General features: G+C 41.3%; 1 protein-coding gene across 20 annotated transcripts in view; it reads right to left on the bottom strand.

Annotated features, from left to right (window-relative positions):
- The window catches only part of MEF2C (myocyte enhancer factor 2C), a 170,104-nt gene that overhangs the window by 46,156 nt on the left and 96,585 nt on the right, over positions 1-27,363 (bottom strand). For 16 of the 20 annotated variants that reach the window (XM_088653047.1, XM_088653049.1, XM_088653048.1 and 13 more), the window contains one exon: positions 5,322-5,465. In XM_088653047.1, the coding sequence (XP_088509173.1) occupies positions 5,322-5,465 (144 nt within the window). Of the gene's footprint in view, positions 1-5,120; positions 5,259-5,321; positions 5,466-27,363 lie in introns of all 20 variants that reach the window. The other 4 variants (XM_035099850.3, XM_035099853.3, XM_088653061.1 and 1 more) reach the window with 2 other exon arrangements.

The following is a 27,363-nucleotide window of genomic DNA, read 5'->3' as shown; positions in this document are numbered from 1 at the left end:
TTCTAAATGTGTTCCAACCTAAGATATGGATTTGTAAAAATTTTTTGATAATTTTTAAAAGACAAGTGATTGCAAACTTCAGAGATGTATGATATCTTCAGGATAGCTACATTCTGATCCATACATTATTAGTCTGGGAGGTCTAATAAGATCAGGTCAGTTCACATTGGAATTTGCAAAGCCTGTTCACATTCTCCAACAAAGAAAAAAATGGACATCTGCATACACAACTGCTTTGTTCATGGTGACCACTTTTCTCCATTGCCTGAAGCACAGAACTGCATAATTTCAGCTCCTGTTCATAGCAAACTGAAGGACAGTAGCTCAGTGGTACAGCATTAGCTTTGAATGCAGAATGTCCCAGGTTCGATAGCTGGCCTCTCTAGGCAGGGCTGCAAATGTCTCTTGCCTGAACCTCTGGAGAGTCAGGACAGATGGACTGTTGCTCTGATTCAATGCGAGGCAGATTCTTATGCTCCAAATGGAGACAGATGAGATGGTAGTCACAAACACCAGCCCTGCAGAGGGTGGAATGGCCATGTGCAGTTTCCCTGACGTCTAGACAAGCGGAACAGATTTGTTCAACAGCAGTAGGAAAGGCCACTGGCGGTGTTGTATGAGGCTGCTCAGTATTTCACACCGATGCAATACTTTATTGGCCCAGAGGAAGGGCAGAAGAGGAGATTGGGAATAATTTGAGCGAACATAATCTTGACAAGGAAGAATATCACAGCAACGGGGAGACAAAGATGGAACAGCTGCAGGAAACATGCTCTCCCCCTTCCTGCCAGAAAGAACACTCTGCTCCAAGGGCCAGTTGCAGAAGCAAGGGGGGGGGGTAAACACTTTGCCAAGGGAACAGGAGTCATGAACTGCTATTCAAGCAAGGGAAGACCAGCCTGGCCCAAACAAGATAGAAGTTGATGTAGTTCACTGCTTTATTTTGTCCCAGAAGAAGTGATCACCTCCTCTACCTTTTCCTCCCACTCTTCTTCCCTTGTGTCTTTCTAGTTATCTGAAAAGGGGGGCTTAAAACATGTAATAACTAAGCAATAAGTAAATAAACAAGCTTTTTACCACCTCTACCCTGGAGGTGGTGCTAGATACTTCGATTGAGTCCATTCACAAAAATATGCCACCATGTATAATTCAAAAAAGTATGCTGCCAGACATAGATTTCTGATTTTTTAAAATAAAAAAGTAAATTTGATAGTGCTGTTCTTTCTGCTGTTGTTTCTGTTATTCTTGACGTGCTTCTCCCCACTTTTTAAAGTAACCAGATATTGGATATTGGAACTTATTGGAAGTCTTTTACACAGAAAAGTCAATAGACTTGGACCCTGGACTCTGAAATTGCTGCGATGCAATACAGGCAAGACCAGGGGTGCATTTTCAACTCTGAGAAACTGTTGTAAGCACCTCAGGTGCATAGTAATCTGACCCAACAAATGCCCCACACACTGCAATTAGCCTTTTTAAAAAGCCTTCTATTGGCAAAATGTGGCCCGTTCAGCAGAGGGAAGGAGAGGGGGGAAAGACCCTGTGGCCATCAGGGAAAGCCTCTGAGGGCACATAGCAACCTATGTAGCTTGTCATAGCTTGGAAGGGCTGTGATAATAATTCCAACATTAAAGAGTGGAATTCAAGGAAGTTAAGCTTCTCCCACTATTACCTTACCTCCCACTATTATCAGTGACTAACAGCAGATTCACAGCAATCAAAATAAACACTTCTTTACATTTCATGGACTGAATGGAATTCCCTTGCATTAAATGTGGGCATTGCTATTAGGACATAGCTTTAAAAGGGGAGTGAACAAGTCCATGATGGCTCTACAGAACTTCATGTGCAGAGACAGTGTGAGAGGAAGCCACAGTAGAGAATTATTGCCCTCAGTGCCAGAAATGTCTGATTGGCCTCCATGGAAAACAGGATGTTAAGCTTAGATGGACCTTTGGTCTGCTCCAATATGACTCCGCGTTGCAAGAGGAGATGTACCTGCTGAAATTCTACCCACCCACAAAAGGCACAGGACCTCAATTCTTTCTTAAATCTGGGTACCTTACTGGAATCCCATTTGAACAGAGATTATCTCTTTTAGTTCCCCTACCATAGTTTAACAAAGAAAGAGGAAAGGTCTTCGGTGGCAAGGTTCCCACCTGGTGAAGAAATAAGGGCTGGAGGTTTCACAAGACCACTGAGTCAGTAAAAGGCTATACTGTAGCTGTTTCATTATTGAGCAATACCTCCGTGTCGGAGCTTGGCTTGCTAAAATCACAGTGGCAGCTTCAAAGCTCTCCTTCCGACATATGGAATTAGGCAAGTGAGAAGAGCGTGAGTGGAAAGGGAAACACAAGTGCGCATGCATTCAATTAAAAATTGAATACACATGTTAAGCATTTCGGAAAAAAGTGCTCTGAAATGGAACACTGGTCCAATTTGGAGCTGTTCTGGTCTCCTGGGTAAAACATTAAGTTTTCCAAAAGTTTGCGAAAGCATGACTTTTACTACAAAGGCCAGATCAATTCAGTAAAGTGTTCTTTAACGTACATGAAAGATCTGCTCCCATAGGAATGAGTTACAAAAAGTCTATTTTTTTTTCCAAATTGTGGCAGAAATTCTGAAGAGCAAATGTCTCCCATCTGGATGTCAGCTTTTACACATGTAATGGACTGTGTGTGTACAAGTGGCTGGGTACATTTTGCATATGGAGAATACATGTTTCTTTCAGCATAGATTTTTGTGTCTCCTAGTACTCAAATTGTTCGTGCCAAATGACTGCCTGTTCACTTCTGGAAGTGTAATCCAATGTTGCTGATCACTTGGGCTTACACGGTCAGGGCAAGAGGCTTGCAAAACAGACCAAATGACACATCTAGAACATGGAAAGTTACCTCTCTTTGGGCTCGTCCACACTTCTGATTGTTCCATGCCTAGAAAGCATGGGTCCCAGTGGTTTTCCTCTTGACCCACATTTTCTAGACATGGGTCTGAGGTGTCATCCCCTTGCCCCACTCCTTTCCCAGGGAAAACCCACTCTTTAGTGCTAAATTGGAGCAAACAACAATTTTGAAAAAAACCCTGAATTGCTGCTTGCCCTGATTGTGTGCTAAAGAGTGGTTTTTCCCAGGGAAAAGCAGCGGGACAAGAGGAAGTGTGGACAAGCCCTTAATTATGATGTGGCTCTTGCCTATTGCTTACAATACACTTGCCTTCACTGCCTAACACAATTCTGAATTTGACCCACTTTATTTTTTTTAATGCATCAAGAGCACATGACTTATGGCTATGGTCAAATAACAGATATGTTTGTCGATTATTTCATTGTTTGTGCGAATAAGGTACCTTGGGAGAAACTCGACCAAAATTCAAATGGCACAACTACAACAAATTGATGCTGTAGATAAGTGCAACTGTGCAAGGAACAAAACAGGGAGGCTCCCCTCATCTGCACATGGACGAATGTAGCTGGGAGAAAGGCAAGGCAGTGGAGCAGAAATGGACAAACTAGCCCAGCCTCCATGCAGCAAGCACGATGCTTGAGTCCGGACTGTATAGGAGCTTAGGGGTGACATATTTCAAAAAATGAAAAAGTTGTGCTATTTTTAATAAAACTTGTTTTATTAATATCTACCAATATGGACTGCCATACGTCTGGATTTCCCCAGACTTTTCAGCAATTTCTGCCTGGACGCTGTTTATGAGCGCTGAATACTGGCTATGTCTGGGAAATTCCAGACATATGGCAACCCTAAGTAACTTTCTGTCCACACAGATTCATGTGTTGCTTCAGTGTCCAAAAAGGCACAACTGGAACAATCTTATCTCAAGTATGGGGTAAATTAGCATAGCCTACAAGCTTTAAAGGACAGTTTACAGATTTGGTTTAAGTGAGAGCCAATGATAAGTTGACATACACCTCTCCCTGCAAGCTTGGCCCCTACTGTTAGGTAACTGCCTAACATGAAAGAAGTACAGTAATGAGCTTAATTTTTCATAATGCCCCCTGCAGTATGCTGTCATGTGTGAATTTGTCTGAAGTTTCTTCTCTTAAAAACTGTCCCTTTATGAGAATGAAATCACCTATGGAATTCCCCCCTAAATCAGTGTCACAAACACAATGCTACAGAATTTAACATTGGCCCCTGTGGCATCTAAAAGACTTTGCACGTTTATTGTGACATAAGCTTTCACAGAGCAGAGTCTAATCCACATTTATGACAAGGTATATTTGTTAAACCTTTTAAGATGCCACAGGGATCTTGGTTGTTTTGCCTAGAAAGCAAGTGCCCTTCTGAAATTTGCGACCAAATATAGTACACACAAACAATACTCAATTGTACTTATGTAATGCTTACAGTATTCATATGAAGTTTGCCCCTTTATGTCTGTGCAAACAAAATAGCTACATGCAGAGTTATTTCTCTTTAAGTATCTGGCAAGGCATATGACTGTTAGAAATTCCGTCTTGGTTAAAACAAAATTTAGCGCTTGTTAAAGCGTTAAGAGGAATGCTGATGGGGTCAAAGCAAATCTTCTGATGAAGCTGTAAAAATCACCTCCAACACGCCAACGTGACTGAATGCTACCATTAGGCTCTCATGCAGTCTGCTTTCCTGCAACCAGCAATTAGCTACGTAACCCTTCAGTGTGGTAACTGAGTTTAGAGCATAGCTTTAATAATAGTGGTAGCAGGATGCACGTTCTCTAATTCAACTTGAAGCCATTCTTCCCCCCCCCCTTTAGACCCACAGAAAGCTGCCTGTGAGTATGTTAAACTGCCCACGGCTTAGATGTCTTCTAAATACATTTTGGGGGTAGGTAGTGTGGTCAACCAGAATTCTGAAAATCTCCTGTATGTAACGTACATTTTTTAACTTCCTTCTCTAGGCTTTGCCTCTGGTTTGTCAAATATATCTTTTTAAGGAACTTCACACACCTCAGGACCAAAATATATACGTTGGTGCGGTATGTCCTACATGCAATTTGGTTTCAAATGGGAGCTATCAAAATAGGTCCCCCACTGAATTTGCATTTTTGGAAGAAACCAGAACTGAAAGGGTTAGGATGTGTTACTGCAGCGGTTATCAGCAGACAGCCATCTAACCTTTGGTACTTACAGGAATTTTATGGCTCTTGATCATATTATCAAATTCTTCATTAATTTTTTTGTATTTTTCTTCAGTGCGTGGGGTGAGGGCATAAGAGGAGTCGGGATCGGGGCTTTCACAACCTTTGTTTTCTTTCTTGTTCAATGCCTGCCAGGTTCAGAGAAATATCAGAAAGTAAAAAAAAAATGAAAGGGAGTTCAGGGTACTTACACATAATCTTTGCCTGCTGATCATTAGATCAATATCTTCATTAATTTTCCTGTACTTGTCCTCTGACTCAGGGCTGTGACCTACTGAATCATCTGCATCGGGGTCTGGGCTGTCACAGCCATTAAGTCCTTTTTTCCTCAACGTCTGAAATACATAATTTGGAAAGTTCAAGCCTTGACATAGGCTGCAAGAGAGATCCAGGGCCTTTAAAAGAGTTCAGGCTTCCTGGGGGTTGGAAGCTGTTACATTTTACATCGGGGAGAGAAAGAGGAAAGAAACACATTAGGTCAACAAACTACGGCTCTTGTCACCAGCGGCAAAGAGAGAAGCCACAGTGACCTCGTCCGAATCTGGAGTCAGTCAGTAAATGCAGACAGTATACAATCTAATAAAATGTCTGCACTACCATCTATGATTATGCCTGCAACAGAAACACCAGCGGGTTAAAAATTTCAGCATTCACCTCTTTTTTAGCACACAGAAAGGTTAATGGATTCGATCAAGTAGGGAGCTGCTAACACTTCTCTGTGAACAGAACGCTGATCCCAGAAACAACAACAACAGGCAGTTTTCAAGGTAGTGCAGTTTTAAGCCTGTAATAGCTTTTGTGACAATCAGCAGACACTTTCTCTCTTGCTACTTCTCAGGGCAAGACTAAAATAAGGAAGTTAAGTCAGGATACACTGTCCAGTTAAGTCAATATTGCCCAGGTTACAATTTCAAGTCACTAGGGTACTCTCACCCTTGCGCCCAAATTATAACACAAGAAGAGACCTTTGAAACACCTTTAAATACAAACAACACATTATTAATTATGTTTATCAAAGACATTGAATGAGCTTCGAAATGGATAGAACTCCTGGATGCAGATTCTTTCTTTGTCCGACACACAAGCTCTAAATTCAACAGAAAAAAATGACGTATTTACTTATAAGTAATGCTAAAGCATAACTGAGCAGCTCAACATGTCGGTGTCTACATATACACAACATACACTTTTCTCCTACTAAGATCTTAAATATAGGAGCGCATTGGGAGGGGATAGTCCTTCTTTCTTTGTTTCTTTTATTTCCTTATTTCTGTGTCTCTTTGGGGATTTCTAAAATCTATTTATTGATAGAATATGATGATAAAGTGATACTTGCAATCAATAAAATTAACCCACATAAAAATAATAATTTTTAATTCCATGCTGACAGAATCATCGGTGCAACATGGGCCAATCTATGGGGGAATGCTTGAAAGCCAGGATGCCACCACTGCCATTCCTTTGAGGAGCTTAAGGTGGTACCGGTATGTATGGTTCTCCCCACCCCTCCCTTCTCATTTTATCTTCTAAGAACCCTGAGAGGTAAGCTTGGCTAAAATACAGTGACTGGCCCAAGATCACCCGCTGAACTTCACAATGGTGTGCACAGTTGAGCATGGATTTCCCCTTCACTATTACACCACATTGGATCACCACATCATTAGTGCAATTGTGCAATTTCTGGGACCTTCAGATATATGCCTCAAGCCAGTTGAAATGTCTCTGCTTTAACTTGCAGGCATAGGCAACCTTGGCTCCCCAGATGTTTTGGAACTACAACTCCCATGATCCCTAGCTAACAGGGCCAGTGGTCAGGGATCATGGGAGTTGTAGTTCCAAAACATCTGGAGAGCCAAGGTTGCCTATGCCTGGTTTAAACAGTAGGCAAAATGGCTAAAGGGGAGGAAAAAACTGCTAGGGATGTTGTTGTTACTGAAGCCCCTTGCATGGCTGTCTGCCAAATGAAGATGAAGGTGTTATTTTTTTCTGACAGCCTCAAGCTCTGTTAATTTTTACCTACATTTTGAACTCTTTGTTTTTAATTTGACTATAAAATAAAAATGTCTCTCCAACTTGCTTGTGGCAACTTCTTCTGAATGCTTCTTTTTAAAGAATGAGACTATTATCAGGGGATCCATACCTGGATGTACAGTAAGTCCTATTAAACACAGTGGGAACCTTACAAGGAAACACTGTATAGCAACAGATTGTGAAGTCCTGGACTGCTCATTGTGAATTTTGCATATTTTAGTTTCTTGTATTACCCAGGAAAATGATTTTTTAAAATCTACTCCTAGAGTCACTTTTGAACTCCATCAGGTGAACAGTAATCTTATGGGTCTCTTCTTTTCAGAATTCAGTAGCCTGGATAATCAACGCAACAAAACCACAAGGGCTCAAAGTGCCACTCTTTTAAAAATCCTTCCTCGTGACACAGTGTATAGGAAGGGAACGAACCCTCAAGTGCTGGGGGGAAGCCTATTTCCCTTGGTCATTGCTTCTTGCTGCAGATCTGAAATGTCTTTCTCTGTCATTGAAGGCCAGCCAGGTCTTACGCTCCTTGCTCCCATTAGGAAGATTTATGTCTCAAGTAACTCAAGGAGGCAGAAATCTGTGCAGTATATTCCCAGTCCACCTCTACTGTGAGCACAGAAGCTGCCACTGTATTTGGTAATGCAGAAAGTTCAATAAAGGTGTTAGATAGCATTTCTGAGCAGTAGCTCTTAGTCACTCAAAACACTGTTTAAAAACTGGTGCGTTTTATGGTGTAGTTTTAAAAGATATAAACTTTTAGGATTTCATTTGAACAAACTCATCATTGACAATTCAATGCAGTCGAAGTGGCCGGATCTACACTCAATATTCAGCACCAGTGCTTGCTTATTTAAGTAAGCACAGCACAGGCAATGTGAGTAGCTGATAATTCAACATCTGCAAAGCTACACATAGATGCAAACTGGAATTGGAAAAAGATATGTGCTTTTGCTTTGCTTTCATTTCTTGAACACCATCTATTAGCAAGATGGACTGTAAACAATTGCTACAGCTGCCACTGCCTCCATATCCCATTGTCATTTCTGATATGGCTACTAAAGAGCCAGGTTGTACTGATCAAGTGACCGTTTGGCTCCAGTCATTGATCCCTAATCTATGGTATGAATCCCAGTGAGGTCGTTGTTTGAACAGAATGACTTCTATTTGTGCAATGGAGCTTCCCCTCTCCTCCCCTCCCCTCTCCTCTTCCATGTGCTACTCACAGACAACCAAATCTGCTCTGGATGGCTGGGGAAATGCCAGAGCATAGGGTTGCCATATTTCCAAAAGTAAAAGCAAGGGGAAAGTTCTTGAGATTTTTTTATGCAAACGCCAAATAACAGATTGACTTGCCTAAGATTCAGGACAAAGCACCCACCTTTCGGAAATTCCCCCCCAGACGTCAATTCCACCTTTGAAATCCCAGTAATGTCCGGGAAAATCCGGACACATATGACAGGCCTACCAGAGCATATTTGGGGTATTTGTGCAGGGGCAGGAGAAGGAGTGAAAGTTGTTCTGCTCACACAATGACTTTGTTGGCTACAACCATATATCTGAGCTTATAACACAGATTCTCTTATGGCACAGTGGGGCAGTGTGTCTGGCTGTTAACCAAAAGGTTGCTGCTTCAAGCACACCCAGGGACAGCAGTGGGCAGGATTCCTGCATTGCAGGGGTGTTGGACTAGATAACTCTTGGCATACCTTCCAACTCTCCAATTCTATGATTCTATACCTCTGAATCTCATTTCAAATTCCATAATGCTCTAATACAATACGTTTTCTCAACCTTCTGCCGTAATATTAACAAGTATGAACTGGTAAAGTTTAAACATTACTGAACCCCAATTTATGAATCATTAAGGAAAATCACCAACTTTCAAGAGGAAATAGAAAAGATAAAAAAGATTTTAAAAATTCCTTATTTTTCTATCTCTATTTTTTCTCTTTCCTTCTTTCCTTTTTCTTCATGTTTTCATCTTAGATTAATGTTGGAAGAAAAAAGATATTTGAGACTAAGTTTTTTGGCTTCTCTTTATAAACTCTAATAAAAACTATTTTTAAAAAGGGAAGTCACACCAACTGACAAAAATGACGACGACGATGTTCGTAGGGTACAATTTCCTAGGATGGAAACTTCTTCTGCGCAAGTTTCCTTGAACCGGAATGCAAGACACACAACCCCTCTCTTAATCTCAAGAGACTTAATGCAGGATACATATCTGGTGGGCTATGCCCACAGACACACCAACATCCTGGGGCACTGGCAGGGATTGAGTTTAGTCATCCAGACATTCATCAAGAGCCTCTGTGGGGAGGAGGGAGTGAACGAGGGCACATCAAGTGATCTGAAAACATGCAAGTTGGCTCCCTGTTCCGTGAGAGCTCAGCAGTTTACAATCTGACATAAGGCTACATCACTAGGCATCAGCAATTTTACTTATCCCAGATATCCACACCTGTCAGCAACTCTGCACCTGTTGTCTATTCTGGCAAAGACCAAATGACAGCAGCCAATCGCCGTTGCTTCTGCTGCAACATGGCCATAGATGGCTCTTCTCAGTTGTGTCTTTGCAGACTGGGGCTGCTAATCTCTGTGGATTTCAGCAGTCTGCTTTTTGTACTTGTAACGTTGTCACAATTTTCAGCTCTTCACTGTGCTAAGTGTTTAAGAACATAATATTCATGATTTTTATTTTTTTATTTTTTTAAAAAATACAGGCTTACTTTCCACAATAGCTGTATGTATTGTCCATTCACCAATGTTTCATTCTACACCTCGCTCTGAAGTATGGTATTTCATGGGGATAGTGCAGCTATATCCAAATAGGGTTTCCTTCATCTCAGTGGCAAATAGTGTGTGGGCCTTGCTATTGATGAGATCTACACTGTGGAGCAAAGGATTAAAAAAAACCCACCCCACCCCTAGCCTTGTATATCAGGGTCCAGAAACCAAATCAGGGAACCCATGCAGAATTTTTGAGAAAAGAAAAGAAAAAACCTGGTGGGAGGGTGAAAACCACAATCCTCGTGACTAGCATATTGCGTAGTTTTCACCCTCCCACCACTTAATGTGATAAAGGAGAGAGGCACTGAATTATTTCCCCGCTTCCTGCAGTTGGTGGTTCCAGACCTTTATCCCTTTACTTCTGGTGCTAATACCTGAATTGAGTTGGGAAAGGAGAAAAGTGGGCAGTGGCAGCTGTGAATTCAGCGCTTCTATGTCCTTACACAGATAAAGGAAGCTCCTCCATCCCCAACGTCAGAAGCAGATGAGGACACATGGAAATAAATGCATATGCACCACCTCTTACTGAGTCTGATGCTGAGCATCTACTTAATAGCAAGCCACAGCATCTCCTGACTCTCAAATGAGTGCACCTACACAACACACACATCTGCAAGCACAGGTCTGTCTCAGTTACACTTTCCATGTTTAAGTTTGCACTTGAGGAACAAAGTCTGGTGCACGTACATCTGAAAAAAATGCATGTGCCACAAGTTTTGCGGAAAAGAAGTTTCCCTTTATTATTTATATCCAGCTTTTCTATTAAAATGAGAAGCAAAGCTGCTTACGATAAAAATAAAATGTATCATATTTTGTATGGACATAATTAAAATACTCCACCAGTTCTTTCTTTCTTTTTTTAAAAAAGAATTTTTTAAAGTGCTTTTTTTTCTTTTTCTTTTGCTCTCTCAAGCTGCGGCTACCTCTAGGGTGGAAACATCAGAATTATCCTTTGCCAGGAACTATTTTTAGAGCAGGAAATGATGTGTGATGCAGCCAGCAGAAACTGAACGGCAGAATATAATTACTAGAGCCTGACTCCCCCCCCCCTCCACCATACTTTAGACTTTGGAAGTAATACAGTCACTCTTGTATAACAGGCCGTGGAATTCTAAGTAACCAATATTTTGGTTTTGCATTTCATCTAGAGGGCTGCTACACACTTCCAGAGATGGCACTGCAGGCAGAGGCCAGGCAATGCTGACTCAACAGAAAGCCTGCCACCAACTGAGATACCAACCCCACTTTTGACAGCACCTGGCTCTTCCGTAAAGGTTTCTTTTTTTAAAAAAAGGCAAGCTTTTCTTTGGGAGAATTCTCTACACGCCCTTCTCTGTGCTCTAAATTATTTTTACAACATAACAATAATGAATTGCCAGATTGACATTAGGAAGTGCAAATATGGACTCCCTTGAAAAAGCAGCCTTCTCCTCTCTCTGTTCTAAATACCAACACAAAAATGGCACAAGGGTCCTCTTACATGTGTTTGCCAGTCAACACGCATGTAGCCCCTCAGAAATAGCCAGTGCTCATCACAGCTGGCTGTCTGCTTACTTGTTCATAAACGGTTGCAACATACCAGTGAAGAAATCCACAGAATTGATTCTAGTAAATTACAAAACTCTTCTACTGCAATGAATACACCTAATGCAATCTGTGCACCTTCAAAACAACAACCTCCCCCCCCCCAAAAAAACCCCTGTGTGTAAGATCACAGGCCTGGTCTTTAAACAGCTATTAAGAGTTGTAGGCGTTTTATCTGCTCATTAGAATGTCTTTAGTTTACAATGTGTCTGCTCACAGACATTCCCGGGAGAGAGCTGAACTAAAAAAATCCAAACGTTGCAAACGGAAACATTTATAATTCTCAATTAAATGTCTATTATGAAAATGATGAGAGGCAGAGAAGGAATTGTAAAGGCAGTGTAAAAGGTGTGGCATGCAGTTCAACTCTCCACCTAGCTCACCAGGAGAGACTCTTCCCCATGTCCCTCCACCATGACAGGTAAGTAATACAATAGATAGGACTCTTTGCAATAGTGCTAAAGTCATGGAACTCATTGACCAGAGGGCAAAATGGCTCTTGGTGGTATTTAGTTAGTACATGGAAACGTCCTTTTTTTTCAATGGGCCTAACTCTGGTCAGTGTTGGATCTGCTACCCTAACAACTTCCCTCTTCTTGCTGAAATTGTTCGTCTTTACTATTACTTTATAATATGTACCACTTACATTGTATATTTAGGTGTGCTTATAAGGTGCTTGGGGTATCTCAAGAATGAGATGGGGAAATGTTTTAAGTAACGACGACAATCCACAGCAAGGGTAGGCAACTTGTGGCCCTCCATATGTAGCTGGACTCCAGCTCCCATCAGCCTCAGCCACTCAGCCAGCATGACCAATGGACATGGATGATGGGAGATGTAGTCTAACAACATGCAGGAGAACCACAAGTTCCCCATCTTGATCTAGAGAGTCACTGCCAACCAGAGTAGCAATTTAGTCCAGATAACTGGAATAAATGTACAGTATTGTCCAATTCAGCATAAGGCAGTTTAATAAGTTAATATGACTGAGCCGATATTAACAGTGATGGGCGGGAATTAGTCATCTACTGCAGTAATAAAGTGAGAGGGAGCAGTTCTTTGGTTAAAGCTACAAAGCCACAACCTGGGTGTAGCTCAGGACATACTGTGCTTCTCAACAAAGCCCTACCGACATAGATCAGGGCTTTGGGCACACCACTATTGCTACACAGCCGCAGAACTTTCCAGTGCTTTCTCCTCTCAATATTGTTCCTTCACATTTTATAAATAAGGAGGAATTATTCACCAGAATGCCATACCCTTCAGCATTTCTCTTATGAAAATAGGGATGTCCTATCCTATTATTATTATTATTATTATTATTATTATTATTATTATTATTATTATCATTATACCCTACCCATCTGACTGGGTTGCCCCAGCCACTCAGAGCAGCTTCCAACATATATGAAAACATAATCAAACATTAAACATTTTAAAACTTCCCTATACAGGGCACTACTACCTTCAGATATCTTCTAAAGCTTGTATAGTTATTTATCTCCTTGGCTCAGGGGTTGCATAACTCCATACCCTCCAACATTTCTCTGATGAAAATAGGGACATCCTAGGGGAAAGCGGGACATTCCAGGATCAAATCAGAAACCGGGATAGCTCTCTAGATCTGGGACTGTCCCTGGAAAATGGGGACACCCGGAGGATCTGGAATGCTAATCAGCACCATTATGGTCTTCTCTGTCAGAATATAAATTCTGCAAGAATGTGCAAGATGAGGGACGATCTGTTTAGTTTTAGGAAGATATTGTTGTTAGATGAAAACCGATTCAGTAAAATATAAACTTTTATTTAAACATATGAAGTTCTTCTACTCATTAAATCTTATGTGGAAAGATAACCAAACTGGATCCCTCTGTTCACACAACAAAGGCAATTTCAGCGAACTCCTCCCTCCATATGCACCTCTCCCCTGCCAATATTGGGGAAACCCAGCCAGATGGGCGGGGTATAAATATAACAACGATAATGCACGTCATTCCCAAAGGTCCCGCAACTCCAGGATAGGTTTTTGGATGTAGTGAGATGGCAGAAAGCAATAGGGAAGTAGGAAAGCACTGTTAGAATCACATAATAAAAGATAAGAGCATGGCTGGTTTACAAAGTTGAATAGAAATACAGAAATACAGGGTCAACACCCCTGCTGTTTCTCATAGCTTCGTAAAGCAACAGGCAAGTGAAATTAACAAGATTTTGGCCAATTAAACTACTGGTATTCAGAACTCCAGGAGCAGCTGTGAAATAGTCAAGGGGCCAATTTTCATGTTTTTATAGCTATCTGAGAAGATACGAAGAACAGCAAGAGAAAAAGAAAGCAGATCCACTCAGTGAGAAGAACATAAACGTAATGATTCTATGCTGTTTATTTGGAAATACTGGGCAATTAAAGTGGAACAGCCACACTTTTTTTCACTCAGTCCACACAACACTGTTGTGCACTGCTCCAGCATCTGTCCCCCCATCTCCCCCCGACCCCCCTGCTTTTAAAAACTAAGTGGAACAACTTTGCAGGCCTATCACAATACTATTCTATTTGGTTATGGTCTGTATAGGCTTTGCACACACCCTTAAAAGCACATTTGAAGCTCATTCTTTGCCTCAAAGAATCCTGGACATTGCTGGGATTTGTAACTCTGAAAGGCGGTGGTTCCCAATTGGTGGTTCATGGTCCTATTCACATAACAAAAACTACAACAGGTTTCCAAAATAAGGGGGTCTATAGCTTGGCTTTGGAAAAACAGGGGTTCTGCAGTACTTAGCTAATTGGGAACAACTGCTGTAAGGGATAAGAGTTACAAATTCCAGCAACCATTAACAAGCTACGAATCCCAGAATTCTTTGAAAGAAAGAACATGCTGCAAATGTGCTTCAAAGGCATCCTTGACCACTGGTCCTGTTAGCTAGGGATCATGGGAGTTGTAGGCCAAAACATCTGGAGGGCCGCAGTTTGGGGATGCCTGGTATAGTGTCAACACACAGTCATAGATTGCACTAGAAATTTTCTTCACTATGGCCTGTCTCTCTTCTCTCTAGAAACCAAACCTGTGACTTTAACCATTTCTTTTCCAGATAACATGGTTGTTGTCGTCCCCATCCTAAAAAATGCAGGAGTCAATCAAGATTGGTAATGGGGGGGGGTAGTATCTAACTTTTTCTCCCTATACAATAGTCCCAAATGAAAGGCATCTCCCCGCCAACAACTGAAGCTGAAGGGACTGCCCTCTTAGCTAGAAAGTATTACAAGTCTGGAAGTGATTTGCTGTACCACATCCAGCTTAACGCAGAATGCAGTGCAGTAATCATTAATAAACAAAACAAAAAATATTTGCTCTGCTATTTAAAGCTGTATAAGATTATACTATTTTTGTTCAGTATCAATCATTTTCTCAAACAGATTTATTTACAAGAATAAGCTAGTTCAAGTGGTTCAGCTCCAGCTGTACAAGTCACTGAACTTCTATTCTTTGTGGTCATATTGGCTGAAATATTTGAATTCCAGGATAAACCTGGTTCACCTAAATTTCATGAAGATTCTCCACTTAACCACTAATACCACAGCTTTGGTGGTAGTTGTTTCAGAGAAGGAATCAATTGATCAGTCAGAGAAACAGTTCTGGTTTTAAAGATTTCCTACCAAATGGAAGGAACATTTGGTAGTTTCTGTGTGAGGGGCTATAACATTTGAATCATCATTTCAATCAACCCAATTCATTTCAGTGGAACTTCCTTTCAAATGGATATGTGCAGGGTCATAGCTCTAAACACACCCTGCTCCTTAAGTTACATGTTGTTGCTTCAAATCTTCATCCTGGCCATGGCAGGGAATGACTAATATAGCCAGCTGTAACCTTCATATGAATTTAACTGTGAGCAAGTGAGATAAACTGCACAGAAAAAATACATGGTTCTCCTGACTTAGCTGTTCGTCGAAAACATCCGAACAATATGGTTCTCCTACATCGCTCTGAACAGACAAAAATGTCACTCCATCATTTTTGGAGTTTATTGAACAGGATTCTGTCTTTCATAAATCCAATAACGACAAATATTATGGTCCAGAAACGGTTGTTAATTGTTGTCCCATCAGGGAAGAAGAAATGGCTCAGCATAAAATTGTTGTCAAAGAGGTTTCAAGACTTGTTTAAGGCTGCATTGATATGGCAGCTGCTCACATTGCTGGCTGTGCAATATTGTGATCAAGTAGAAGTGAACAAAAAGGGACAGGGGACAGGGGATACACAGCAAGGCACTATTTGTGTGTGCGTCCACAATACATTATGAATTGTGCCAAATTCATCATTTCAGTAGTACCATGTCCATTGGCCACATTAGTTGTGGATAACAAAGTGATCAACAAAGACTTGGTTCACACATCCCATTAAACTATACTTCAGCTAAAGCAGTGGTGGGAAACTGGATCTGGCCAGTGGGTCAGATCCCCAATACCTCCACCTTAGTTGGCCAACTTTGACAGGTGGGTCAATCACTTGATGAAGCTCCAAGGAGCTACCTCTAACCACTTATCAGCTGCTTGGCAGTTACAGGGAAGCCCTTCAAAGTTTGTTTGGAGGACACTATTTAGATTCAAGCTGCTGCTTCAATACAAAGCATATTTCTTTCTGCAGATATCTGGGGGAAGGAGGGGATGCTACGTTTGAAGTCCAAACAGAGTATTTCCCCCCTCAGCAGAGGAAGCAGCTGCGACATTTGCAGAGATAAAAATATTCCATTTGGAAGAAGCAGCTTGAATCCAAACCACTTGCTCCAAACATAGAAAGTGAGATTCCCCACCCCCCACCCCAGCAGCAATAGGGAGTTTCTGACAGGGAGCTCCCTACTGCAGAGCTTCCATTCTGTTCCGATCAGCTGATCAGCACTGAAAGGAAGCCCCACTTGCAAAGTAGCTAACCAGACAAGGAGTTGTTGCGGGAGCACAGTTTTCTGTGGACTGAATTCCAAGCTCCAATATTGTCCAGGAAATTCCTATTTCATCCAACACAATCAGCTAAATATGCTGCAATATTTTAAAAGGAAAACAAAGCATAAGGGAGGGCATGAAAATAATAATGACTTTCAGTGGTGCACCCACATTCGAAATACTTGTTGTCCCATGTGAAAAGTGTTATCCCAGCATTGGAAAAGAATAACCAAAATGATGAAGGGGTTGAATCACCTTCCTATGAAAGAAGGGTGAAGCCTCTGAGGCTTTTTTGCTTAGAAGAAAGAAGACTATGGGGAGTCATGACAGAACTTTATAAAATTATGAATGGTACCTATATATATTTTGGATGGGGACAGATCTTTCTCCTCTCAAAAACTAAAGTTCAGGACACACCATGAAATTGTGCAGGTTCAGAAAATACATTATATGCAATGCAAAAGTAAAATGGGATCCTTTGTCATGTAGTGTTGTGTGTTGTTATGGGGTGAGGGTATTGCACAGCCCTGCTAGTAAGACTTCTGCCAGACCATTCTCAGCTACTTGTACTTTGTACTATTGGTTCAGGAAGTGAAGCTCTAGTCAGAACTGTCAAATCTTGTTATCTGCAGGGGGGCTGACAGTTCAATGCCTCTGCTAATGAAGACAATTAGGTGAAACCATTTATACCTGACAACATTTAGAAGCTATAAATGGAGACATCTGGAGAGAAGGAAATAGAGAAACACCTTTTAAATCCCTAGACAAAGCTTCAGAAAATATTTTTTCTTGAACTGAGGAAGAGTTCTGTGTATCTTGCAAGCCAACATACAACAAACATAGTGAGTACTGGATGCTCCTTATGGAAGCTGTTATTTTAGCGATACATCAACAGCAAGAAGGCTGGTGTTTTGACGCAAATATGGGGTTGTTTTTTTCCGAGACTAACAATGTCACTGTCTGCTGAAGGGCCTGACCACAGTTAAGCATCTGCAGATATACTGTACTTTTGTTTTACAAAACGGAAACTGGGTCTGAGAGAGAGTTAATGAATGGCTAAAGTCACGCAAGGAGCCCATAGCTGAGTAAAAAATTGAATCTTTCTGTTTTTAAGATCCATGTCTAAAGTCTGCCTTAACTCTATACAGACCTACAAAGGCTGCCATTACACACCTCATTTTCATTCACATTAATTGCAGCTGTCTCTGCTTTCTCCTTACCTTCTCTTGACAGCCACTTTACTCCTCTGGCATTAATATCTAACAGTCTGCAGCAACTTAAATATCCTCTGATCTTCTCCCTCTTTGCTCCCACTTCATGCTGGGGAAAACAGTTGAAAATCCTGTCTGCTTGTGAGGGACAGAGATAGGCAATGCTCCCTGGAATGTTGCTCTTGCTTCTCCAAAACCCCTTTTCTCATCTATAGCTTTGTTCACATGTTACGGTGAATACAAGCTATCTCTACACGCATGCGCTTGTGTGAAAGACACATGTTGATTTGTACAGCTCAATGTTTTGTGTACACTTGTAGAATGTAACATGCAGACACCTACTGTATGAGTACATAGCATGCCCTGCCAATAGGTATCCTTCATATTTCTGCCTTCTCTACATAATTCCATAGCCCTCTTTTGTCGCATAATAGGCTAACTGTAGATTCAGATAGTATTAATGCACAACATCCAAACAACCTGAGAGGATTTACACTGCGCAGCAAGCTAGCTGCACATCATATGCACATATACACACGGATGCAGAAATGACACACTGAATCCAAAAAGCAACCAGAGAGGTAAAAGACATGATTAGTCTTACTGAGTCTGCATGGTTTTTACAGCACTGGATTGGGACATCCCATGACATGATTTTTCCTGTCTTATGGAATCAAAGAACCTTGTAATATAACCACCACCACCCCAACAGCATTCTGCTGCTTTGGAGCAGAAGAGAAGGAACCAAAGATACCACATGAAAAGAAGCCACAATGGCAATAAAAAGCCTTGCAGGGTGGGATGGAAGTTGCTCAGTAGGTGTGTTCCAGGAAATATACATTTTAGGAATCAATGTCATGTTCATATATCATTAAAATAAAAATAAAAAATGTGACTGCTAACCTACACATTTTATAACTAGAGGGGATTGGGGAGGGGGCAAGAGAGTGGAGCTGCGATTTTGCTGATACGAGTTTGAACACACTAAAACCATGTAATAACCAATATCGAGTCCCTCAATTACAGGCACTGGAAGCATACATTATGTGCATTTTACGTTTGGTCATATTCTACGTATGGTCCTATTGTGGCAGTGAAATTTCTCTCTCTCTCTCCACACACAGCACACAATCCATTAGGAATTGCTGCTCCGTCAAGATTTTGATCTCCTTTGAGTCAATCTATAGCAGCTGCATGTTGTTTAAAATACTCTTATCGACTATTCTATAATTTACTTCCTTTGAACAGCCTCTGTGGTGTAATGCTTGATCAAAGAAATAAACTCATGCTTTAACAACCCTAACGTAAAGTGCATGCACTTTTTTATATATAATAGGGCTCTATAAAATGTAATTATAGTTGTCTATAGGTTGCACAGGATGATGTAAATAAGTAGGTTTGAGACTTTTATAATGCATGCATATCCAATACATCAAAGGTTTTCACCCTTAATGCCAGCTTCTATTGCAAAGACATTAAATTATTCAAAATAAAGTTGGGCAAACTTCTTTTACTGGTACATTTACTTGGTCATTAATTTCTAAGCATAAAAGAAGAAGACGACCTAGGCTGATCTGCTGAAATGATAAAGCATCTGGATACAAATCATTATTGTATATTTAAACAGCATTAAACAATTAATACGTAAGCATTAATAATAATTTAGAATTGTTTATTCTGAACATAGTTCACAGTGAATCATTGACCCTGTGATTATTAAGTATCTGGGTTAATAAAGCAAATGTAACTGAAACTTTTACATAACTATGAATTTTATAATTTGTGTTAATTTCATCTTGAGCTTTAGGTAAACGCATGCCATACATTTAGAGACCTCTCAGAAGACAAATGGAGTCCAATCAATAACATCTACTTAATTCATAAAGTATGGATGCAAATTATGCAGAACACAGATAAATAATTAACTTTTGTTTACTGTAACAAAGGGGGAAGTCAGCATATTTTGAAGTTTAACCAAGTTTTTGCCAAGAGTATAAAAAATGAAGGAAAGGATCCTAAGTCAAGAGCAAGTCATTCACCCTGGATTTAGGAAAACTATGAAGGTGGCTACATTTGAAGAAGAACAGTGAAGCATTCTGCCACTTCTTGTGGATATAGTTGTACAACTGCCTGGACTCTGTTTTAACAGCTGCCCCCTTCCTCATTTTAAAAATGTTAAGACACTGGCCCTCATGGTTGGAGAGAAAAACCTGGAAACATGTCAATTCTATCTGCTGAAGTCTTCAAAATTAAGCCCTGGGCCAGGTTCTTACTGACATGGCTCCCTCCAGCCTGCCCCTTCCCACCTGCACTACTTCCAACAACTGCAGCCTGATAAGTTATCCCTGGCTGCTGTAGAGAATTACCTGTTATCCCATCTGTTTAATCACATTGCTGATGCTTTTAGTTATGTTTTATAGATATTTATGGGCTAATTTTATTGCATTTTATACGTGTAAGCTTCCCTGTTGCATTTTATGAAAGAGAAGATTAGGATTTTTTCCAATTAACAAATAAATCAAAGGATAGCCACTCTTCAATTCCCTGGGCTTTTGTTCCATCCCTAAATGGCACGTTCTATATCTTAATGAGCCAAAACCAGGCTTATTACAACCAAGGTATCTTAGTGCTGAAAAAGAAATTCTAAACGTCCTGAAAATTAACTTTAAAAGTTTAGGAGTTTTGCTGAGAATGCTTAAGCTCTCATACAAACTCCTCTATGCTTTGTATCACATCTGGACCAATGTTTTTTGCTAAAAAGAGTTAGTGTTGTAACATTAAACCACAGATACCCATCTGAGAGTGGAGAGGAGTAAATAACCGAGCAACTTTGCTAGCACCTCACCTGCATCAGGCCACTGTGGGGTTTGGCTACCAGACTATATACCAGAAACAAACAAACAAAAATATCCAGAGATTACGTTAACACTCAGTGGTCTAGTTTTCATAGCTGTCTCATTTCTCCCTGGTTGCTGTTGCACAGCACCGAGCTAAGCCATGGGTTAGCTTAGCATGCTGTGTGAACTTGGACTCGTGGTTTAGCTTGCCTGTTCAAGCCACAAACCATAAACCAAGAAAAAACCTTGGTTACAGTACGTGGTTAACACACACACACACACACACACACACACACACACACACACACGTTAGATGATGTGGCACTTCTAAGCATCTGTTGAATAGTACCTATAAACAAATTTCACTTAAACAAGATTTGCATCTATCATACATAACAGGAATGTCTTAATGATAAAACATAGAAAAATGAAATTGCTGCTAAAAAAGTCGTCTCTGCAACACAGCAATAAAGGAGATCACTATCTAGGTTGGAAATAGTTGCACAGGGTTGTGTGTCCTATTTTTCCATGCAAGCAGTTAAGATTCAATATGGGAATTCAGCCTTGGTGGTAATTACTAATACACCACACAGACACAATCACACCCTGTTTACTGCATAAAGAGGTCACTTGTGGTCTGCCTCGCCTCCATCACAAAAAGCAGTAGCTGGGGTGGGGGAGGATGAGGGAGGGTTGCAACATGCAATGACAAAATTCCTCATAAGAAGGAGGGAGACTAAAAGAGTTAATGTGCACAGATACAAGGGCTCTGATTCTTCTGGGGTGATTTAAGTCCCCTCTCATCAATTATTGTCCTTTGTCTTCAGAGCCTTATCACCAGCCGCATTTACAGGAACTGCACATAATAATGCACAGTCCCATGTAACCTTCTGAACTCTGCTGACATTTCTACACACCCAGCTGGTATATTTGTCAAGATTACTTTTAATTAAAAGAACTCCAAAAACTAAAGCTCAAGGAAAGCCGTTTGAAAGCACGCTGCAGCTTTAAGATTTCTGCTAGTGCTCTGTGTAAGTGAAAAAGGAAAGGAAAAAAATAAATCAAGGTCCACTCAGAACCTAAACTGCCTCCTTCTCAATCCACCCTCCAAACCTTGACTTATTTATTAATGTCTCTCCCTCACTGTATGTGCATCAATATGGTATTGATTTTGTGTTACCAGAACCAAGTGTTTTGTGTTATCAGAACTAACATGTTTCCAAACCAAGAGCTTTTTACATACATACACCCCAAAGTTCTGGTTCTTTGTGAAAAAACCCAAAACAAATGCAAGCTGGATAAGGAATTTGCCTAAATATGGTATAGAGGTGCCTAATGGTCCCTCAGATTGAAAGAATACTTTTTATTCCAGTTCCTTCATTTAATGCTACTTCATAAACAGATCCCTTAGCTCCTGGGTTTTGAACACTGAACGCGAAGAACTGAAAAACCACTCTGAGGCGATGCAAGAGTTAATTAGGAAATTATAGCAACCCACCAATTTAAAACTCAAAAAAAGAAATGCCATTTCTCTCACTTGGGCAAGTGTTGAAAGCAGGGCCCACACATATCCCAGCATCAACGAGTTATTAAATTTATAAAATGTTAGGTTGTATCTCAATTGCACACACTGGCAGTATGTATCTGAGAAACCCTATTTTTTAAAATTTTATTTATTTTTTAACTCTGAGGAAAGCGGGACCAGGGCTGAAGGGAGACGGAGGAAGGCTTTAGGAAAAGCCAGCTATTTTTGACAGCAAGTTAGCTTCTGTGAAACAAAGCCTTGTCTTTCATAAAATGTTTACGACTCTGAGAAAAAAACATATCCTTGGGCTAAAATGTTTATTGGCACCTAGCAGTCTGAAGAGAGCAAGTGAGGCCTGTGGCTCTCACCCCCCCTTTTTGGAGGCACTTTATCATCGGCCTGCATTCTCAAAGGGATCTCTGAATGAATAGAGCTGGATTACTCAGCCTCCGAGTCCACGCCCCATTCCTCTCCATTTTCCTTGGCAAGACTGAGAGCAAACCTATTTTTAGCTAGGTGGTTTTCTATTTTTAGGCAACTACCAGTTAGAGACATTTGTTAGGAAAAATTAAAAAAAGAAGAAGAAGGAGCAAAGCAGCACAAAAGGGGGAGGGGGAAATCGGAGCTTCCTTTTTCTCATATTGTAATGTAAAGCAAGCTTTTCAACCTGTAACTCTAGGCATTTCAGCTGCTTCCAATCTTGGAAAAGAAAGAAAACTCAAAAGTTCAAGGATTTAAAAATAAACCTAGCCTCTGGCAAATAGACCAAAACACAACAAGCTGTTACTAGTATGTGAAACAGTGACTACAAAAACAAAGAACCTTATCCAATGATGAGATTAGGAGGGAGCAGAGAGAAAGAAACTCAGAACAACACAGTAGACCTATTAGGTTATAAGAATGTTACACAAACGTGCAAGATTTTTTTCCAGCTCCTGAGCCAGCTATCTTATGCCTTGAAGAAGAAACACTTATCTGTGAAGCAGAACGAGCAGAGCTTGATGCAGACTCAAGACCTTGCTCTTTATATGCTGTTAATTTTAAAGCACTTCATCCTACTTTTGCCTCATAGGATGGCTAACAACAAACTTAGTTGGTCCCTAAGGTGCTACTGAATTTTTGTTGTTGTTGTTTTCTTTCGAGGGTGGAAAAGTTAGGGCAAATGCATGGGTCCTGCTTGCATAAACTTACTTTCCCTCCCACAAAAATTAAGGCAGCTTCCAAAGTCCCCCCCCCCCTTTCAGCTTTTACACTGTCTCTGTGGTTGCTTAACACTAGTCAAAATCAACACAAGGGCCTTGTGGCACCTTAAAGAGGAACACATTTATTACACCATAAGCCTTTTTTGGGAACAAAATCCACTTCATCACATTGATCCTCATTGCTTTTGCAGCACGAGACTAATATGGCGACTTCGCTGGAAGCTTATTATGTTAGGATGTAGTTTTGTTCCACAGTTAATGGTTCTGAGTTTACTGCCCAAGGCATGGGCTGGATCCGGCCCAATTGCCTTCTAAATCCAGCCCCCGGATGGTCCAGGAATCAGCGTGTTTTTACATGAGTAGAATGCGTCCTTTTATTTTAAATGCATTTCTGGGTTATTTATGGGACATGGGAATTTGTTCTTCCTCCCCCAAAAATATAGTCCGGCCCCCCACAAGGTCTGAGGGACAGTGGACCGGCCCCCTGCTGAAAAAGTTTGCAGATCCCTGGCCCAAGTCATAGGAACATAGGAAGCTGCCTTATACTGAGTCAGACCATTGGGCAGTCTAGCTCAGTCTTGTCTACACTGACTGCATGTGGCTCTCCAGGGTTTGGGGCACCCTACATGGAGATGCTGGGGACTGGACATGGGACAGATGTTCTTTCCCTGAGCTACGGCCATTCTTTATATCTCTTCACAATGTCAGCTAGCCCCCCCCCGTTCATCTTTCTTTCTCCTTTGCCCCCCAAATTCAGTCAGTTGCCAAGTCATGTTGCTTCTCGCTTTACAACATTCCTATTGATTCCTTCAGCGAAAACACTTGTCCATATCCTGGTTGTATCTCGCCTTGACTACTGTAGTCTTCTTTCCTCTGGTCTTCCATGGTCTCACCCTTTCCCACTTGCATCTATTCAGAATAGTGTGCCAAAATTATTCACTTCTCTTGTCACTCTGGCCATGTGATAAATCTCTGCACCAGCTTCCTGTCCATTTCCTGTACAAACCTCTTGTTCTCAAATTCAACACCACCCCCTGGCCTTTCCCCTCCTTATCTCTCTGTACTTATTTCCTGACACATCCCTTCCTGTGACCTTTGCTTGTCCAACTCTACATCCTCAGCTCTGCAAAAGTCTCCTGCTCCCCTTTCCTTTGCTGCCCCTTACACCTGGAACCACCTCCTGCAATGCATCAATGAAACTCACCTTTTCTGGGAAACCTTTGGATCAACTCCTTAGGGAGGAATTCAATGTGGCACTAGGAGAATCATTCTGTCAGTGCAAGCATTATAGCTTGCCAGGCAGAACAATCCCTGCTCTCACACCCACAAGCTGTTCTGGGGTGGCCTGATCCACCTCAGCTAATTTCAAGGGCCCAGGGACTATGCAGAGTGGGGGGGAGGAGGACGGGGGGAAGCTCCTTTGTGCTAGCAGGAGTTGTGACATAGGTTTCCACTAAAGGGACACATCAGTTGAATCCTTCCCAGATAGCAGCTTCACGGAGGATGGGGAGGTGTTGGTGAGATGCTTTGCTTCATTGCATAGTGAGATGTGCACATTCCTGGGACTCTGTGCATCTCATGACACAGGGAAGATGCAACCATTTTGTTCCAGATGTGATGGAGAAGCATATCTTCCCTGCATTTTTGTCATGTGCAAGGCCACTCAGAGCAAGAGAACAAAGGTTCACAAGTTGAAATAGTGAGAGGTGCTTATTTACTATGGATATACAGATAAGAGTCTTAATTGATATAAAAAGGCTTTCAGAATCTAATTAACCTCTCAGCTAGTCATTAGCTCTGTGACCTTTAGAAATAATTGACAGAGGGGATTTCTTCCTCCTTCATCTCATTCATAACCTCCTACCAGGTAACTAATCTTAGATATGCTATAGGATCCATTGCAATAAAGGTCTGAGGCAACAAAATGTAGCAAGTCAATCAGCAAAATGGGATGGTGTCATTTCTTTCACACATAATGTATCACTTACGCAGCAAGTCACATGGATATGATGTGCTCTTTAAGCAATCTAAATGGCAGCTAGTGCAGAATGGTTGCCAACTTTTCAGAATACTGAAGTTGTGACACTGAACCCTGCATTATCCTATACCAGAGGGTTCCCCTCCCCTCAACAGCTCATGTCTGTTAAGACTATATTGTTGCTTATATCAAATCTCTCTTTAATTTTCAGCAACAACTGAACTTCACAGTGAAGGAATTCCTCACCCAATGTAAAGCAAAAAGACCTCTTAAGAAATGCCCATTGTAAACTGGCAGTGGTTTCATATTCCTCCAGATAATAGGGGTTCTTTTCCCAGTGCCAACAGTCACATTTACAAACTTGTTTTCCTTATATCTCACATACACAAGGATTTTTTCATGGTAGTAACACAACACCACTGGTGCAGTTAACTTTTGCTGGAGGTATATGCATTCAGCCAAGCATTCTTATTAAAAAGCAGCTAAATCTACTGTTGCTAATAAGAGTCCTTAGCAGTGTGTATATCCAGCAGTGACCAACGTCACTGCTGCTTACCTGGGCAGAGCTGGCAAGGTCCTAGGTTTTGGCAGTCTCACCAGGGCACCCTGCATGGCTGCCACCTTACTGCTGTGCTTCCCTACCCCAGGTGCATCCAGGAAAGCAGCAATGATACCAGCGTCATGAGCGTGACTCCAGGGCTCCATCCCATGGCACTACTGTGTATATCCTCTCATCAGAGATTAACTGGCAGATAAGAGAGTGTCATGCCACATCAAGTCTCCTGTGAGAGACTGATCCACAGGGCTGCTTTATCATGAGTAATAATATTTATCACCAGTAATATTCATTGTCATCAGGGATAGAAGTACCACCCTACTGAGTCTTTGAGAGTGTCTGCATGAAGTACTGTCAATACTAGCCGCATATGACTGGTGTTGTATTGTATCCATGTTGATTGTATATTTGAGATCACGGGCAGCAATGCTTCTGAATACCACTTGCTGGGAACCATGCAGGCTGGAGAGTGCTCCTCTGCTCAGGTCCTGATTGCAAGTTTCCTGCAGGCATCTGCTTGGCCACCGTCAGAACACGATGCTGGACAAGATGGCCCATTGACTTGATCCAGCAGGCTCTTCTTCTGTTCTTATTGGTTGGATTCAAACTATGTTAGTAATGCTTTAAAATTTCTATAATGTCTAATAAACTATAATTTACTAGACTGAGATCTTTACAGTACATGAAGTACTTTAAAGGCTCAACTTCTGCTATATAAATAATAATTATAATTAGTATTGATAGCATTAGTATTGCAGTAACTACTACTACTACTACTACTACTACTACTACAGTGAACATGCTGCTAAGAGGGAGTTGCCCTCTGGTTCAAGGATCACGCACAGTTAGGTCAGCCACATTTGTCAGGCACAGCCAATGAGAAAGAAGAGCAAATTGCAGTTTTGCAAGTTATGAGCCATAGCACATGCTCACTTGGCAACAAATCCCATGGAAATAAGTGAGACTTGATTTCAGATACAGAGAACATGGATGTATTATCATTTATGGAAGAGAGCATGAGATTGCAAACTCACTGAGCTATCTTACACACTTCATATATCCATTACGATCTACACCAGTGGTTTTAAACTTCCTGTCTTCAGGGAACACTTTCTACACTTATTTATTTATCTCCTATCAGTTTGAAAGCACGACAAAGTGCAAGTAGATAAATAGGTACTGCTCCGGTGGGAAGGTAAATGGCGTTTCTGTGCGCTGCTCTGGTTTCGCCAGAAGCAGCTTAGTCATGCTGGCCACATGACCTGGAAGCTGTACGCCGGCTCCCTCGGCCAGTAAAGCGAGATGAGCGCCATAACCCCAGAGTTGTTCGCAACTGGACTTAATGGTCAGGGGCCCCTTTACCTTTATGTGTTTGTCAAGGAACCTCTGCGCACTGAAGAAATATGTGGCATATTCCAGAATGTTAACTCAGTTTACACAGGTTTTAAACCGGGCTTACAGTGGATTTCACTAGAGCCCTGCGTGCACTGAGAGTGACCCCGACCACTGGACAAGCGAAACTCTTCTTTGGCGGATGGTAGAAAAGAGTGGTAGTGGTGTCAGTGAAACCTGTTACTCACCAT

The sequence above is a fragment of the Zootoca vivipara genome, chromosome 10, assembly GCF_965207765.1.
Source record: "Zootoca vivipara chromosome 10, rZooViv2.hap1.1, whole genome shotgun sequence".
In the NCBI taxonomy this organism is placed as follows: domain Eukaryota; kingdom Metazoa; phylum Chordata; class Lepidosauria; order Squamata; family Lacertidae; genus Zootoca; species Zootoca vivipara.
The sequence above is the reverse complement of the archived record's forward strand: the minus strand, read 5'-3'. Positions and strand labels throughout refer to the sequence as shown.